This window comes from Pocillopora damicornis, chromosome 5, assembly GCF_964200805.1.
Source record: "Pocillopora damicornis chromosome 5, jaPocDami1.2, whole genome shotgun sequence".
NCBI lineage: Eukaryota > Metazoa > Cnidaria > Anthozoa > Scleractinia > Pocilloporidae > Pocillopora > Pocillopora damicornis.
Genome location: NC_142674.1, coordinates 16,152,572 through 16,168,658, shown reverse-complemented (window position 1 = coordinate 16,168,658; position 16,087 = coordinate 16,152,572). Strand labels below are relative to the sequence as shown.

Genomic DNA, 16,087 nt, shown 5'->3' with positions numbered 1-16,087 from the left:
GACCATTAACACTTATATTTACCTAAAAAAAACCATGTAATAAATAACAAAAGTGCCGACAAGCAGGTGCATATGATGGAAGCGAGTAACAACAAAAATCTATTCAAAAGCTACTGTGGTTTTTATACATTTTTTGATTGACTAAAATGAAAGGACTGGGAATGGTTAAATGTAAAGGGTTACGAATAAACATGTTCCGAATAACAACCACACGGGAAAATCAGTAAATTTTCCCGTAACAATTGTCCGATGAAATTTTAATGGAAACGTTTGAAGATGGTGAGTTTTTGATGAAATGTCGCAAATATCAGTAGGACACGCCTCAATCATGGCGAGCTTCTTACCTGAGATCTAAATTTTTTCTCATTATTTTTTTAAATTTAACGCTAGCATGAGATGTTGAATGGCTTAGACCGGTTGTTACAAGTACTTAGTGTATCAGTTCTGTCAAAATTTGGAGTAATGGGTTAAGTCCTCCATGGTCTCCTTCAGATACAGAAAAGCCTGTTCAGAATAGGGTTGGAATTTGTAATGCGTCTATCATGCCAAACTTCTTTTGGTTATAAGGTTCCATAGGGAATCACTCGGTTGACTCGAAGTTAAACATTACAAAATGGCAGTAGCAACATACTCGCAGATGTGCAGGGGACGGCTACCAGCATGAGCAGTAGAACAACCTGGGGATTCATGACAATCTTTGTGGAAACAAAAAAAAAGGTAAAAAATAATCAAAATCGGATGTACGCAAATCGTTCCTTTTTTGGCAGGAAAGTAAGCAATCCGCTGATTGTTGTGCTGCTTAGTTAAGTTCTCCCACCGATAGAGGAACGACAGGCAGTCTGAGACTGCATGAGGTTACTGATATAGCTACTGATACAGCACAATGATCAATTGACTTTCAACCAATAATTCAAAGGTAAAAAATAATCATATAAATAATAACAATGATAGCAATAGTAATTAAAATTGATAGAGGGTTAGCTCGAAAACCTAACGGTTCCTCCAGCCTCTAGGCTCCAAAATGATATAGCTATGTTTATTTTGACTGTTCATTATCATTTTTCTTATTTCATTGTAATTCCATTTTTGTGAGAAATAGAGACTTGTTGTTTTTGTTGTTGTTGTAGTAATTATAATAATGATAATGGTGATAATGATGCTACTGTGGTCACAAGCCATTGAGAAACGATCGAAATTGCGTTTGAAAACATGTTGTGCAATTTGATATTTCATCATTAGAACTTAGAATTAAGATTTCATTTTGACATTAGCAACAATGAAATGTTCTGATATACACAGTGCAGCTCAAAGATAAGGGGACATTGTCTAGAAGCATGCGCACGTATCAAGCGACATACGTCGACATACTCGCATAAGTAATCGTATGTCCTTCCCGTATGGGCCTTTGTTATTCATTGCTCTACCTGTGCTTTGAGTGGCATTGAGTTGTAGAAAAAAAATATGGTACTGTAAAAGCGCCGGCTGCTCGCATGAAATGGGCAAAGTAATTATGAAAACGTCGTCAATGTCTGTCTTATGATAAAAATATGACTTTTCTTTTTTTTTTTTTTTGTATTTGATTTTGTTGTATTGTAATTTCTGATCACTTACACCTGTATAATAATATTGTGGCATTTCTAATAAATTTGTAAAGGAGCAATAAAAGGAACACTTAACCTTTCTTACACTTGGCAGTGATCTGACTCAAAACACTTGTACAATCTGAAAAACTAAAACATAATCAATTAAGAAATTGGAGTTCGTATCAAACTGAGAAAACTAAAGAATAGAAATTTCATCATTCATAAATACATTTTGATTAACTATGTTACTTGTTCGTCACAGCATTCCTGAAGCCACTGTAAGTGACTTCTGAATAGGCAATCTTAACGAGAATTTTATCACCAATCTGCTCCTTACAGATACTCATTCCAACACAGTAAAAGAAACTGAATTCGACAAAAACCGAGACTTCTTGATATGAAATTTGTTAGAGCACTGTCCAGTATCAAAAGTTCAACGCGTTTCAAATGAGCAATTACCGTCAATGCAAGGTGTTTTAGAGGGAAACCCTCCGAGAAAATAGATAGTTACTCGCGGGAAAAAGAACGTTCTCTTGGGATAGAAAAGAAAATGATGATAGTATATACGATAATAATTACAATGATACTTGTAATAGTAAAAAAAAAATACCAGTCATAATATTATTACGTTTTCTTTAATGCCGAATAATTATTATCTATTATCACCATCATGTTATCTTCTAATTTCTTTAAGTTATTAGTAGTTAGCCGTTTTCTTTAGAACGAGCGGCCAAGAACAAATAATGTAAATTAACCAAAATACAATAGCTAATTTAACCGACAGGTGCTGTGAAGAAAAATATCCGAGAAATCTCTTTTTTATACATTCTAGCGCACGGTGCGTTTCTCGTCCGTCGATAACAAAAAGTGCATTACCTCAGAATTGCATGATCTCTCCCAGGGATTTTTTTCCCCTCTAATGTTGTCTTGTTTTCTGCCTATTTAATGTACTATTCTAAGACAAAATATTTCAGCAGTTTTTTTTTTGTCAAGAGGAAAACAGGTAAATGTGCGAATATAATTCAGCTATAACGACCACTTAGATCTAGAACTATTTAAGGAAAGCTTATTTAACAAGTACTTTATCAGAGATAAAGCATACAGAAGCAAAGTACTCTAAGAAAATTGGCCCAAAATGTTAAATATACCGAGATAATGGTATTAACACAACAACACTCTTATGTCCGTCGAAGTCGCCAACGATCAGAATTAGAATCAGTACTTGTATGGTACTAAAACCATCAGCTTTAAAATAATCATTTAACAACCGAGTCGAAATAATAGAGATGATGATCATCGGCGATGATCAATTATACACGGCACATCATCAGCAGGTAACAACTGAACTACATAATATTTAGAATTACCATGTTTTCAATGTTCCACACAGTACAAAAATAGCCCAGAAAAAATTACCTTTCTCTTTGGTGTCTCTCTGAGAATGAATAGATTCCTGCCGAACAAAGTCGAAAGTCGCTGAATATAAATATTCCTTCCGTGATAGCTACAACCAAAAAAAGGAAGACGGTGCCGTTAACTTTGCATAAAGATGTATTTCAAAATCGAATAATCATTCTCTTTAAATGTTGATGACCTCACTTCGAATCGAGCAAGTAAGAGGGCAAGAAAATTATAAGCTTGCAACCATCTGGAGAATGCAATTAACTTCTGAATAAACAGGTTTCTCTAACTAGAATTTTATTATCACTTGGTTCCGTAATGATAATCAATCCAACACGTTAGAAAATTCAGATCGAGAGCAACTTAGGCATCTTATGGTTATTATGAAATTTTTTATAACACTGTTAAGAATAAAGCGTCCAAGGCGTTTTAAATGAGTGTACACCTTTGACACGAATAATTCTTTGTTTCTATTTTCATTTGATGTACTGTCTTTTAAGACAAAAATGCTTCCTCCGTTTCTATTTTTTTTTTCAAGAAGAGGATCGCGTGAGCGTGGGATGTAATATGTTGGCTGGCTTACTCTCTCGAAAGATAATAGGCAAACAGGGGTGGGCTGGGGGGAGGTTAGATCTTTAACTTTCAAGATCTGACTGTTAATTCTCCCCTCTATGTGCTACACATTTCCTTTTAATTGAACACAAGAATTTGATGTTAGATCAAGATAACAACCTCTACCTGATAAGTTTGAATATTCTCATTACCTGTCTGCTGAATAATGTATGGATATCATAGGAAGAAGATTCATAGTGATCACCACTGGGAGTGAAAGGCTAACCAATCACACTTCCTCGAACCTCAAACCTTCGGATTCCGCTCTCCGATGCTCTACCACTGAGTCACAGAGACTCCATGGTGAGCGAAGTCTCTTAAGAAGTTCATATGATACGCGTCCTGCATACTGTGAGGATTAGCAATGTCGATAGGGTAATGTTTGTGGATAGAACTTCGTAATAGACCTCGCTCATCGAGGTGTGCGCCAGGAAACACCGGCAGATGACAATATATAGATGATATATATGTAGATTTGTTTCGTTGAGGGCTCCCTATGCATGGATATGTATGTGTAATGTATTCACAACAATTTTTCGGGTGAATTCATAATGCATTCATATAGGCGCTTACGAAGAGTTGCAATTTCACAAATAAGCAGTTAGGGAGAAATAAGAGAGATGGTAAGTTTTGAGCTCAGTTAAGAAATGAAGATGATTTTAGTCTTCACTTCACTTCACTTCATGTATTTATTTAAAGAAATATAAGGTTTACAAAACTTCATGTCCTGCAAATAGCTACAATGCTAATCTAGGCAGGATAAGACTTTAACTAAAGGCGTTATTAAATTACATAAGAAAAAAGAAAAGAAAAAATGCAAAAACATACAGAAAGAAACACCTTACATATAAATTCAAGTACAAGGGATTTTGTTATTTGAAAAAGACTAAAATTACAACTAGAGGTATATACAATATATCAGGTTAACTTCACAAAATATTCTATTAAAAACTTAACATTCAAATAATTATCTTCATTACCTAGAAAATTAAGGAGTAGTAATTTAATTTTTTTTACGAAAATTAGAAACGTTGAGAGTCTTAACAGAAAGTGGAATAGAATTCCAAATAGACACACCGATTCTAGTAAAAGATTTTTTCACTTTTTCAGTTCTAGAGAATTTGACAGAGAAGCATTCTTATGCAGATAGTCGCGTATTATAATGATGTGCTGTATTGATTTTCGCAAACTTATCGAGAAGACTTTTAGGAGCTGTCTTAGCATGAACGTCATACATTAAATAGCTTAACTGTTGAAAGAACAAAGACCGCAAAGGAAGGCAGTTTGATTCAATAAAAAAAGGGATTGCATGGTCTCTGGGTTTAGAAAAATAAATCAAACGCAGAGCACGTTTTTGCAGAACAAGTATCTTATTGAGGTAGGTCTGTAGACAGTTGCCCCATACACAGATACCATAATTTAAATAAAGAGAAATAAGTGCATGATATAAATTCAAAAGAAGACGCCGTGGAAGGTAATGCCTCATTTTAGCAATTATTCCAACCGATCTACTAATTTTGTGACAGATAAAGTCAATATGATGCTTCCATGATAGTTCAGAATCAATCATTATACCCAAATATTTAACAAAGTCCTTCATCTCTAGAGTTACTCTAGTATTTAAAGTTGGATTAAAAATCTTAATTTGAGGAATGAAAGGCATTCTTTTTTGGTGGGGACGAAAAATGACATAATTAGACTTTTTGACGTTGAGCGTTAGTTTGTTAGCATTAAGCCATTCGCTTACTTTCTCAAGTTCATTATTGACAGTTAGTTCAAGAGTACGTAAGTTGTCATTTGCATAAGTTAGACTTGTATCGTCTGCGAAAAGATAAAAAGTAAATTCCTTGGAAGATTTATGGATCTCATTAATATATAACAAAAATAACAAGGGTCCAAGTACAGAGCCTTGAGTTACTCCACATACGATCGTTTCAGTTTCAGATGTGCATTTGTCTATTTCAATAGACTGTCGGCGATCTGAAAGATATGATCTAAACCAAGGATTTATAACTCCTCTTATTCCATAGTGTTCAAGTTTTGACAAAAGAATCTCATGGTTAACAGTATCAAATGCTTTCTTAAGATCTATAAAAATTCCACATGAGTACTTTCTATTGTCCATATTAGAATGTATGGTGTTCACAATATCAAGAATCGCGTGCTGGGTACTATGTTTATTGCGAAAGCCATATTGTAAATCATAAAGAATATCATTCTTGTCTATAAACTTTATCAGTCTACGGTATAAAATTTTCTCAAATAAACGATTATAAATTGATAACAAAGAAATTGGCCGATAGTTTTCAGGTAACGTCTCGTCTTCACCCTTATAAACTGGAATTACTTTTGCATATTTAAGTTTTGCAGGGTAAACCCCAGTTAGTACAGAGTGGTTAAAAATTTTGGTTAATGGTATATATATGACTGATTTGGCAAGTTTTAACAGTTTAACAGGGGTAGAATAAAGCCCCAGGGCTTTATTGTATGGCAACAAGCTAATTTCTGTTTCAATTTCTTGCGGTATAATTGGATCAAAATAAAAACTGTTCTGCAAAGGCGGGTCAAGATAATCAGAAAAAGTAGTGTTAACTTCAGGAATATTGGTTGCAAGTTGATGCCCTATTGACGAGAAGTATTTTTTGAGTGTGTTACCAATCGTTTTAGGATCATCTGATAAAACGCTATGCTCGTTAGAACGAATGAAGTTAATTCTTTTTTATTTTTTCCTTTTCTTCGCATCTCCTAATATTTCGTTAATACCTTTCCATGTCGATCGCGTATTTTTTATGTTAGAGTCAAAAAACCTTTGATAGTGACGTTGTTTACTCAATCGAATAAGGGTTCTTAACATATTTCTATATATTTTATATTTCGGCCAGTTTGATTCAAAGAACAATTTATTCTTCACCTTTATAGATTTCCTTAGTCCAGCAGTTAGCCAAGGTTTAGTTAGCATTTTTAGTTTTCTTACTGAAGCATCCCTGAGCGGTGCATGTTTATTGACTACATGATTTATAGTTTTATAAAGGTGAGAGAACGACTTGTTTACGTCGCAATTACCAGAAACCTCTTCCCAATTAATTGCACTTAGGTCATTCATGAATTCATTAGCATGAAAGCTGGAATAATCCCTAAATTTAGTCTTGTGACGAGCGTGGGACAAAGAAAACTTCTGAGTCCCCATTAGGAATCGAACCTCACACTTTCGGATTCTGCTCTCCGATGCTCTACCACTGAGCCACAGAGACTCCATGGTGAGTGAAGTCTCTTAAGAAGTTCATATGATACGCGTCCTGCATACTGTGAGGATTAGCAATGTCGATAGGGTAATGTTTGTGGATAGAACTTCGTAATAGACCTCGCTCATCGAGGTGTGCGCCAGGAAACACCGGCAGATGACAATGAAGTGCGCATACTCGAGTGCCGAGCTTCAGTGTAGCGTACCGCGGGCACACGACTAGGCATTGCACGAGGGCTTCACGTGGGCTGATAGATGTGAAGCCGCATAAGCAAATAATTTGCAACCCGCGTTTTGAGCGCGAAATCAAACTGGTGAGGTTGAAGTTGAACAGTAATTCTCAGTATTTTGCATTTTCTGACCAACTCGCAAAGCAACAATACCGGCAGAGCTAAAGCTTTGTCAACGAGAAGAAATTGTTATGATTCAAGTTTGTGGAGAGAGGGTTGAGAGTGAAAATAGGACGAAAAGAAAGAGACTGAGCGACCGAAAAAAAACAGGAAGTAATTACGTAAAGTAAGTCGAGAAAAACGCGCAAGAAAGTTAGAAAGGACACCAAAATATGCAGAATACGGTGAAAGGAACGCGAAAGAGAACAAGAAAAGACATAAGTAAAAAAGGGAATATTTAGCGAAGAGTAACGCGAGAAGGAAGTACATCTAGGTGTCCAATACCTTCAACTTTCCCTCAAAATGACTGAACATCCGAGCCATTTCCTCTTTGGTGCTGGCTATTTCCTCTAAGCATCTTTTGAGTGTGTGAACCAAATCAATGAGTTGTCTCTTTGAACAATAGGGAACAGCAGACTGCTGTTGGATATCATCGTTTAGTTCATTCCACAGTGGACTGTCGATGCCTAACGCGTCTTCAACCGCAATTGTGAGGGGTATTTACAACCCACCGTGTCAAAGTTTTGTCCAGTGTACTCCTTGACCAGCCGTTTAATGGCTCCTGTTGCCTTCGTAACTTGGGCACAAAGCCGTTTTGCAATGGCTTGTCCATCTAAAGAATTAACACAGCATGAGTCAAAATGATACCGTAGAAAGCCTACACTACAATCATTTCATTACGATATGTTGGTTAGCTCTAATCGGGCGTCTTATCGACGGCTGTTAGCACTGGAGCATATCAATGCAATACCTGCATATTTCTTCATTAGCTGTGAGAGAAACCACCTTTCTGAGCACTTGACATGCATGGATAATAGCAAGTCTTCGCGACGCTTGTCTTGCAAATCGCGGAGGTATGCAATATACATGCTGTTGTCAGGAGACCATCGGGGTTGGCCGCCCTCAAGGTTCTTTAGCTGTTGATCCAACCTATAACCAGCAGAAAGGAAAATAGTGGAGAAAGCAAAATTTTGGTTGGAATTTGGTTTTGCATTGATTTGCAGTGCGGTTGGCAAACAAAACTTGCCCTGAGAACCAAGTAAAATAACAATAACGACTTCCACTTTTAACGGCATGGAATTGTCCATAATTCTGGTTGCTCGATTGCATGATTGTCTGTTTACTTGTATGATTAACTACTTGTAGATTTTGTGGCTGGTAATGAGCATTTTTCTTTGTTTTGGCGGACCTCATTTGAAAACTGTTTTAATATCCTACGTAAAGATCATTTAGTTCCCAGACCAGGGGAGTAAATATAGCAGAATCCAAAAGATGGTTTCATACTTGTCAAGCTGATCGTCAATATTTTCAGATGCCGGGGAACATTTTTTGCAAGTTTTTTCTGTTAATGAACAGTTTGAAAATTTCAGAAGAAAAGTATCAGAGAAAGTCAGGACAAATGACAGAAAATGATGGACCAAAAAGTAACACATTTCCTGTAAAATTCAGAAACGACAATTGGGGTAAACATTGTATGGACACCAGATCTCCATGCTACTCCATACCTTACACAGCAAACTTGTCCGGGTAATCATCTGGTGATGAGCCTTCAAAGAAGAAAATGTGAAATCATAAAGGAACTTTTAACTGTTTAAGTAACTTGCGTGTACCTTTCTGAACTTCAGTTGTGGTACTCTAATTTCCTCTTAAGCACTTCAAAAAATTTATTAAACTATAATCAAAAATTAAGGAGGGCAAAATAAAATGGAAGTCATTCATTTGTCATGATTATTTTTGGTCGTTAAAAGTGAACCATTCCAAATAAGATCACAGCCGACCGAGTTGCAAGATAAAAAAGACTGGTTAGAGGTCAATAACAACTAGGCATTCCTCGCGAAATTTGATAATAGCGTGGGACTTAGCGCGTGTTGTGTTGGAACTCGCCATGTGACTAATCGTCGTGAACTGTACTCTACACACGGGAATTACATCTGACCTTGATACAGTCAACAAAATCACTTGCAGTAATATCAGAGTAGTTATGCCGAGAAAGGTGAGATCACTTTCGAAGAGAAAGACCATGTAATCCTGTATCATTATATATTTCGGATCAAAAATGGCGGGCTTTTCATTCTTCGAAACTCTACACGTTGTGGATTCGTTGTGGTAAACTGTCTATTTGTTTTGGCCATGGCTGCATTGGATAGCACCTCTGAACTCAGTAATCTTTTGGATACTTGGCGAAAGGAAGATCAGGATAATGTATCACCCATTAAAACGCTAAAAAGGTTGGTGAAGTGTAAAAGTGGTAGTATTTTTGGTAAAATTTCCGCACAGCCCCCCTACTATAATAAAACAAAGCTGTTTCCCCAATGGCAATGTGTTGTTTTTGTCATTGTTTTCTCTATCGAAGAACTGAATGCATAATGTAGGATGGGGCTGTGCGGAAATTTTACCCTGCTTGTGTTAAAACTGTTGTTGGATTGGCGTGTGGCTGTAATTACACACCAAAAAAACATTTCCTTTTCCCCTCTCAGAACGAATGAAACATAGCATGCAAAGGCACTGTTCAGAAATGATGAATTTATGGACAAACTAGTGAACTCCTACATCATGAGCTCTTTGGAACAGTTTGATCTGAACTGCACTGCAGCCAGAGTGTTGTTAAATGCCATGCCTGGGCTGGAAAGTGCTGCAGTTTTTAAGGATATGGTAAGTTTATCAAGGTATTCTAAATCCTTCAACTCCCAAGATCTGATTTAAATTCTCTCCTCTAGCTGCTACATATTTCCTTGTAAATTAGTAATGAGAATTTGGTGTTTTACACTTTTCACACTTTTTTTATTATTTTCTTACATATTTACAAGATATTAGATCAAGATGACAACTTCTTCCTGAGAGTCTGACTATTCTCATTACCTTTTTGCTGGATAATGTATGAATATTATAGGGAGAAGTTACTTGTTAATCACTTCTGGGAGTTAAAGTGTTAATAATCTTAAGATGTGACATTTTTTTGTCAGCTTGAGTTCCATGTTAAAGTCCAGAAATTATGTCCAGTTTCTGTGGCATGGCACTCCCTTCCTTTTTTAGAAAAAAATAAATACTTAATATTAACTCACACAATTTCTACTTCATCAAATTATGGATGAAAAAAAAAAAGAATTTCTTTTAGTTACGTTATGAAAAAGAAAAAAGAAAAAAAGGAGATTTTATTTGTTGCTCTCAGTCACCTCACTTCAGTGGAAAACACTTTTATAAAAAATGCAAACTTTTCAGATTCACTGTCATTTTTCCTTAATTAATAAATACATATTTCTTTAGTAGAGTAAGAGAGATTGTAAGTTTTGAGCTTGGTAAAGAAATAGAGAAAGATGTTTTTTGTCTTGTCACAACAAAGAAAAAATTCTGATCTGAGTCCCCACGTTGAATCAAACCTTAGATCTTGGGATTCTGGAGTCTGATGCTCTATCAGTGAGCCACAGAGACTCTACAGTGAGTGAGGTTTATTACAAAGTTCAATGACACTTGTCCTGCATACTGCTAGGATCAGCAATGTTGTTAGCATCATGTTTGTAAACAGAATATGACTCAGAATTTTTTCTTTGTCCTATACACGTGACAAGATGAAAAACATCTTTCTTTATTTCTTTACTGAGTTCAAAACTTACCATCTCTCATTCTATTTATAAACATGATGCTATGCAGGACACTATGCAGGATGCATGTCACATGAACTTTTTAATAGACCTCACTCACTGTGGAGTCTCTCTGGCTCAGTGGTAGAGCATTGGAGTGCGGAATCTGAAGGTCTGAGGTTCAATTCCTCATGGGGAATCAGAATTCTTTCCTTGTCCCACACTTGTGATGAGACAATAAATATCTTTCTCTACATATTTCCTATCAACAAATTTGATGTCAATCATGTACATGTAGGAAGCAATGCTTAATCAATTATGCAAGTGGGCCAGAGAAGCCTTGGAACCCCTGAGATCATATGCTACAGGTATTTATAGCATAGTTTACTGGTCTTACTTTACACAGTACTTCAGGCTTTGAACATTTTGGTCACCATAACTGAAAAAGAGAAAAAAGAAAATTTAGTTGACAAAATATTTACATCAAGTGGCCTCTTGGGGAAATGAGATTTATCTAATTCTTGTACAGCTTCAGATTCTGAATTAACTCAATTTTGTGTACACGTTTATCAACTGGGTGTAAATAGAAGATTGTTTAAGTTAGGTGATCCAAGGTAGTGCACAAGGTTAAGATATAGATAGTCATGGTTTCACTGAGGATTCCAATATTCCTTTGTCTTCATTTTTAATGTGTATTGCTGCAGTTGCATATTTAATTTGTTTTTAATTTCAAGTATCAAATAATAGAAACTTTGATAATTATTTTATTAAGAGGTCTTTTAGCATTTGCCATGAAGAGTCAGAATATTGCTGCAGTATTCAGAGAAGAAAACTCTACCTTGGTAAGTCAGTATTGCAACTTAAAAGAGTGACCAGCATCTAATTTCTCCTTACAATATCTCCTCTGAATCAAACATAAAGGCTATGAGAGCAAAGGAAATGATCACCAAATAAAGAAGCTTTTGACATCTTGTTAAATAAATTCTCCAAGTCAACAACTAAAGAAATGTATGATCAGTAGCGCAGTACATATGAACAATAGCGTAACATGCAAGAAAAATACAAAATATTTATAAAGGAATCAAAAACCTCTTGAAACTCTTTAGTTAGAGAATATATTACAGTTCTTTCACTTATTGCTTTATTTTGGGACATTTCGGTTAATTTCCAGCAATTTCTCTATTACCCATGATGCATTGCGACCCCACCCATTTTCATTTTCATGATCTCTTTCATGTGTACCAGACTTATTACATAACAAAAAGCTTCTAGAAGCTTCTAGAAGCTTCTAGGGTGGTTTCAAAGCTGTTGTTTTTCCTTCGATTGCACGTAGCCGAGTGAAATGGCGGTCAAAGTGGTCGAGAGTTTTCGAAGTGACGCGCGGCTGTTTTCTCTTTCTTTCCTCAATGTAACCTGAAACCTTGAACGAAATGTTTCAAAACGTTTGGGATTTAGAAAAACGCCTCTTGCTCCCTCAATTTGTTATATTTTCTCGTGAAAATGAGCAGTTAGCTTCGTTATGAGATGAGAATGACACGGCAGGAAATTAACATGTTTCGTCCAACGCCAGCGGTACTGCGGATGGCTTACATTTGGCATTGCATCCTTTATTTACGGAAAGACGCGGTATGTTTCATAGTGTTTGGGAATCAAACATTTGCTTCATTCTCAAGATTGAAATACACAAAGTCGCCAAAACTTTCTGGACTGGCTCTCTAGAAGATGAGAATTCCATTGTAACAAGCTTTTTACTATCACAGCGTTCTATGCCGCCGAGGGGAATACGTTTCTCCTGATTTCATGGACTGAAACATGGAGCGTGATGCTTGTACACTTGAACAAAAAGTGCTATTTTTCTCTAAGGTTAGTCTGTCTTTCAAATTGGTACATATACATCTGAAATCTCGGATTTATTGTGATATTTTAGGTGATTTTTTCCGTTGATATCTTCTGCGAGAAACACAAGAAATTTTAAGATAATGATAATTTTGTGTATGGGAATGTTACGCGTGACGCCCTAAATTATGCATATTTTTGGAAAAATTAAATTTGTAAAAAAATGAGAATTCAATAAAAATCCATGATATTATGTAAAGTTGTAGAGTATTATGTCTTTTTTATTTGTGCCAAGTCTCGGCATTGTAGCTGGAAAAGTACGAGAGATATTTTTGTTTATGTTTGCTTCTCTGTGTTTGTACACGTGAACTGTGCTACTGATCTATATAGAACAGTATGGAGAATATGCATACTGATGTTAGGGTGAAAAGGGGTTTTTAAAATATTGCATCTTAGCTTTGTGCTTAACAGCATTTTTTTTCCAAAAGTCAGAGTGTATAGTTGAGCTTACACTTCTCAGGAATTGTCTTTTGGAACACCTTTTTTAAACTATATGCTGAGGATTAAATGTTGAATTTCACATGTTAAGGTTCCTTGTATGCTGTGGCAGCTGCAAATTTTAAAGGACTTGTTAGACCTTCCACAGTCCCTTGTGACAAACCTGTTAAACAGGATTATCCTGAAAGCAAAGACAAAAAGCAACAAGAGCAAAAAAAGTAATATTGTGAGTAACAAAGTAAAGAAAGTGAATCTTGCTGAGCCTGAGGACCATCATGCACAGTGCTACAGAATGGTGAAACATCTGGTTTGTGTAATGGCAAGGAGGAAGAAGCAAATAGACAATGGAAAGGGTTAGTTCACTTTTTGAGTATTGTAACTCAGATTGCCCCTCTGCCAGTGAGTTGAATCTTCTAACAACTTTAAGTTGATTTAAGTGTCTTTTCAAACTGAGTGGTATGACTGGTTTGCAACTTGAAGGCTCAATTATTCTCCTTTGGGTTTTCACTTTGACAGCCAAGGCAGTGCTTTCAGTAAGACCCAGCACCAGTAGGAGCTCCAGCGGGTATTCTGTAGTGAATTGCCAGGTATACTCTGGGAGCTTTCATGCAAACTCACGATGTGAGACCTAAATTAAAACACCTTGAGATCTTCTAAAGTTCTTTCAGTCAACTTTTACCTTCATAAATGAGTTTTGATAAAATGATTGGTATTTTCTTATCATATATTCTAGCATACATTTCATACATTCCCAGCCAAAAAAAAAGATATTTTGAGTTTCCAACAGTAGACTGACTCAAAGTTTGGTAAACATTTACCATATATCCTTTCAGAGGACTTTTTGTGTGAAACTCAGGGAGCAGGCTTGCATGTCAGGGAATGGAAAATTTTGATCAGGAATAAAACAATCAGTTAAACAATTGTTATCAAGAACAAAAATATTTAATGATCATCTGTGACAGTTTGGCACCAAAAACTCTGTTTTTAAGTCTGTTTATTCCTGAATGGAAGTAATGGGATTACAAGAGGGAAATTCTCCGGCAGGTGCCTTACCAAGGCAGCCACCTTCTTCAAATCTTTTTGAAAGCACTGCAAGGATAATGTGATGAATAAGTTCCACAAAAGTGGGATCTTTTGGATGGGGTCCTTGAAGCTTTCAATGGAATAAACACTGGATACCGGTAAGTGCAAATAGGGTCTTTGAGAGGTCGAGTTTATTTTTTTTCCTTTTGCCTCAAAATTCCACTCTTGTGAAAAATGTTGGAAAGCTGCACTTCATGTCTTTTTTTTTTGACCCTTTGACTCCCAAAATCAGAATGTTAATTCTCTCCTATAGTTGCTACATCTTTCCATGTAAATTAGTTATGAGAATTTGGTATTTAGATCAAGATAACAACCTCTGTCTGATAAGTTTGTGTATTCTCAATAGCTGTTAAGTGAATTACGTATGTACATTATAGAGAGAAGTTACATCTTGATCACTTCTGGAAGTTTAAGGGAAACAAGGATAGCTTTCAATTTTGAACTTGAGGGATTTGATAGTATATCTAGGTGGTTACAATAACATGGATTGAGAAGTGTCCTTCCTCAAGCACTTTTTTTCTTCTTTTGTGTCAAGGGGGGGGGGGGTGGGGTGGGGTAAGGAGGGGGGTGCCAGGAAGGAAGTACTCCAAGTAGGTTTACCCTGCACAAGCCAGCTCAGTTTCCTTAATATTAATAGATATTTTCTTTTTGTTTCAGGTAAAAGTTGTCTACAAGCAAAACATCCATTGTTAATTAAAACAAGCAAGGGTTTCCGTTCCACTGGAAATGTAATTTGTGCACCTAAGGTAGGGTACCACATAGTCCCTATGCCCTTTTCCCTCTCCCCCCTGACTCTTGGCATGCAGCAGAGACTAATTCTGCAGTATCTGACTCCCTTGGGAGAATATCAGGAGGTATGTGCTGTAATAAGGCACTTGATCATTTAATGTAATGAGAAGAACTGTAAGACTCTCTCCACTGAAGTTTGTGGGAAGCTTGTGAGAAACGTGTACTCAATCTGAAGGATAATTTAGAAACTTAACAAGTTTGAGCGAGGACCGACTATTAAACAGTAGCCTCTGTTTAGTGTAAAAATATGCTCGTACTTTTTTTTGGTGGACATTTATTTTGTCTAGAGAGGCCAAGAATTTTCGGAGAGTAAAGCTTGAGGAAAACTGTGTGCTTTTAGGAACGCATCATGTTTAAAGACAAAATATACGTGTATATATTAGAGCCAAATTGAGGACGTATTCTTTTGCTTTTTATCCCTCAAATATTTTTTTGCATTGCAGAACAATCAGCTTAGCGTTGAAAACGGATGTTGAATTTTCGAAGAGACTTCACAAACAAACAAATTTGTCTCTCCTTCGTTATCAACTTGGATTGACTTCTAAAGAAAAAAAAGAGCAGAGCGATATGACTTTGTGAAATCAAACCAAAGAATCAGAAGCAAAATACTGATGCTACTTATGACTCCTTCGCTAATGACATGTGAAAAATAAATTGTTGGAGTTTTGAGCCATCGGTTAGCTCAGTTAAGAACTGGCATTGCCTGTGATTCCGACAATCGAGTTTTCACTGGATTATAAGCGTTGGAGTTCTTAGCGGAATCGGAAGAAAAGAAATTGCTCGGAATATTCCAACTCCTATTTCGTCAAGCTTTTGGCTCCACTTACGACTCCGACTCTCGATTTTCTCTGGGTCGCTGGCACTCCTACGACTAATGAACAATTCGACACCAATTCTGTCTTTTGTGTAAACGAACCTTTAGACACTCTACCACCTTCATCCCTCTTGAAAAACACTGCTCCCAACTCCCAGATCAAATTTGTAATTCTCCTTACTGTCAACCATAGAATTCTTATAATGTTAGTTCGGATAATTTAGTATTGGATCAACTAATCCTGCCCGAATTGATCATTTTCT

The 16,087-nt window shown here is 36.3% G+C and overlaps 1 protein-coding gene across 1 annotated transcript; it reads left to right on the top strand.

The window, feature by feature from the left end:
* Positions 1–10,490: 10,490 nt before the first annotated feature.
* Positions 10,491–15,398, top strand: LOC149045639 (uncharacterized). Its single transcript, XM_089207401.1, has 4 exons — positions 10,491–11,172; positions 11,579–11,646; positions 13,230–14,319; positions 14,879–15,398. The coding sequence occupies exons 1-3, from the start codon at positions 11,109–11,111 to the stop codon at positions 13,494–13,496; spliced, it is 399 nt and encodes a 132-aa protein (XP_089063527.1). The 5' UTR covers positions 10,491–11,108; the 3' UTR covers positions 13,497–14,319; positions 14,879–15,398.
* The last annotated feature ends 689 nt before the right edge of the window (positions 15,399–16,087 follow it).

Coding starts and splice junctions, on each gene's coding strand:
- LOC149045639 (XM_089207401.1), top strand. CDS start 11,109: ATGCTTAATCAATTATGCAAGTGGGCCAGAGAAGCCTTGGAACCCCTG. Junction 11,173..11,578: donor CCTGAGATCATATGCTACAG/GTATTTATAGCA, acceptor TTTTATTAAGAG/GTCTTTTAGCATTTGCCATG. Junction 11,647..13,229: donor GAGAAGAAAACTCTACCTTG/GTAAGTCAGTAT, acceptor TCACATGTTAAG/GTTCCTTGTATGCTGTGGCA.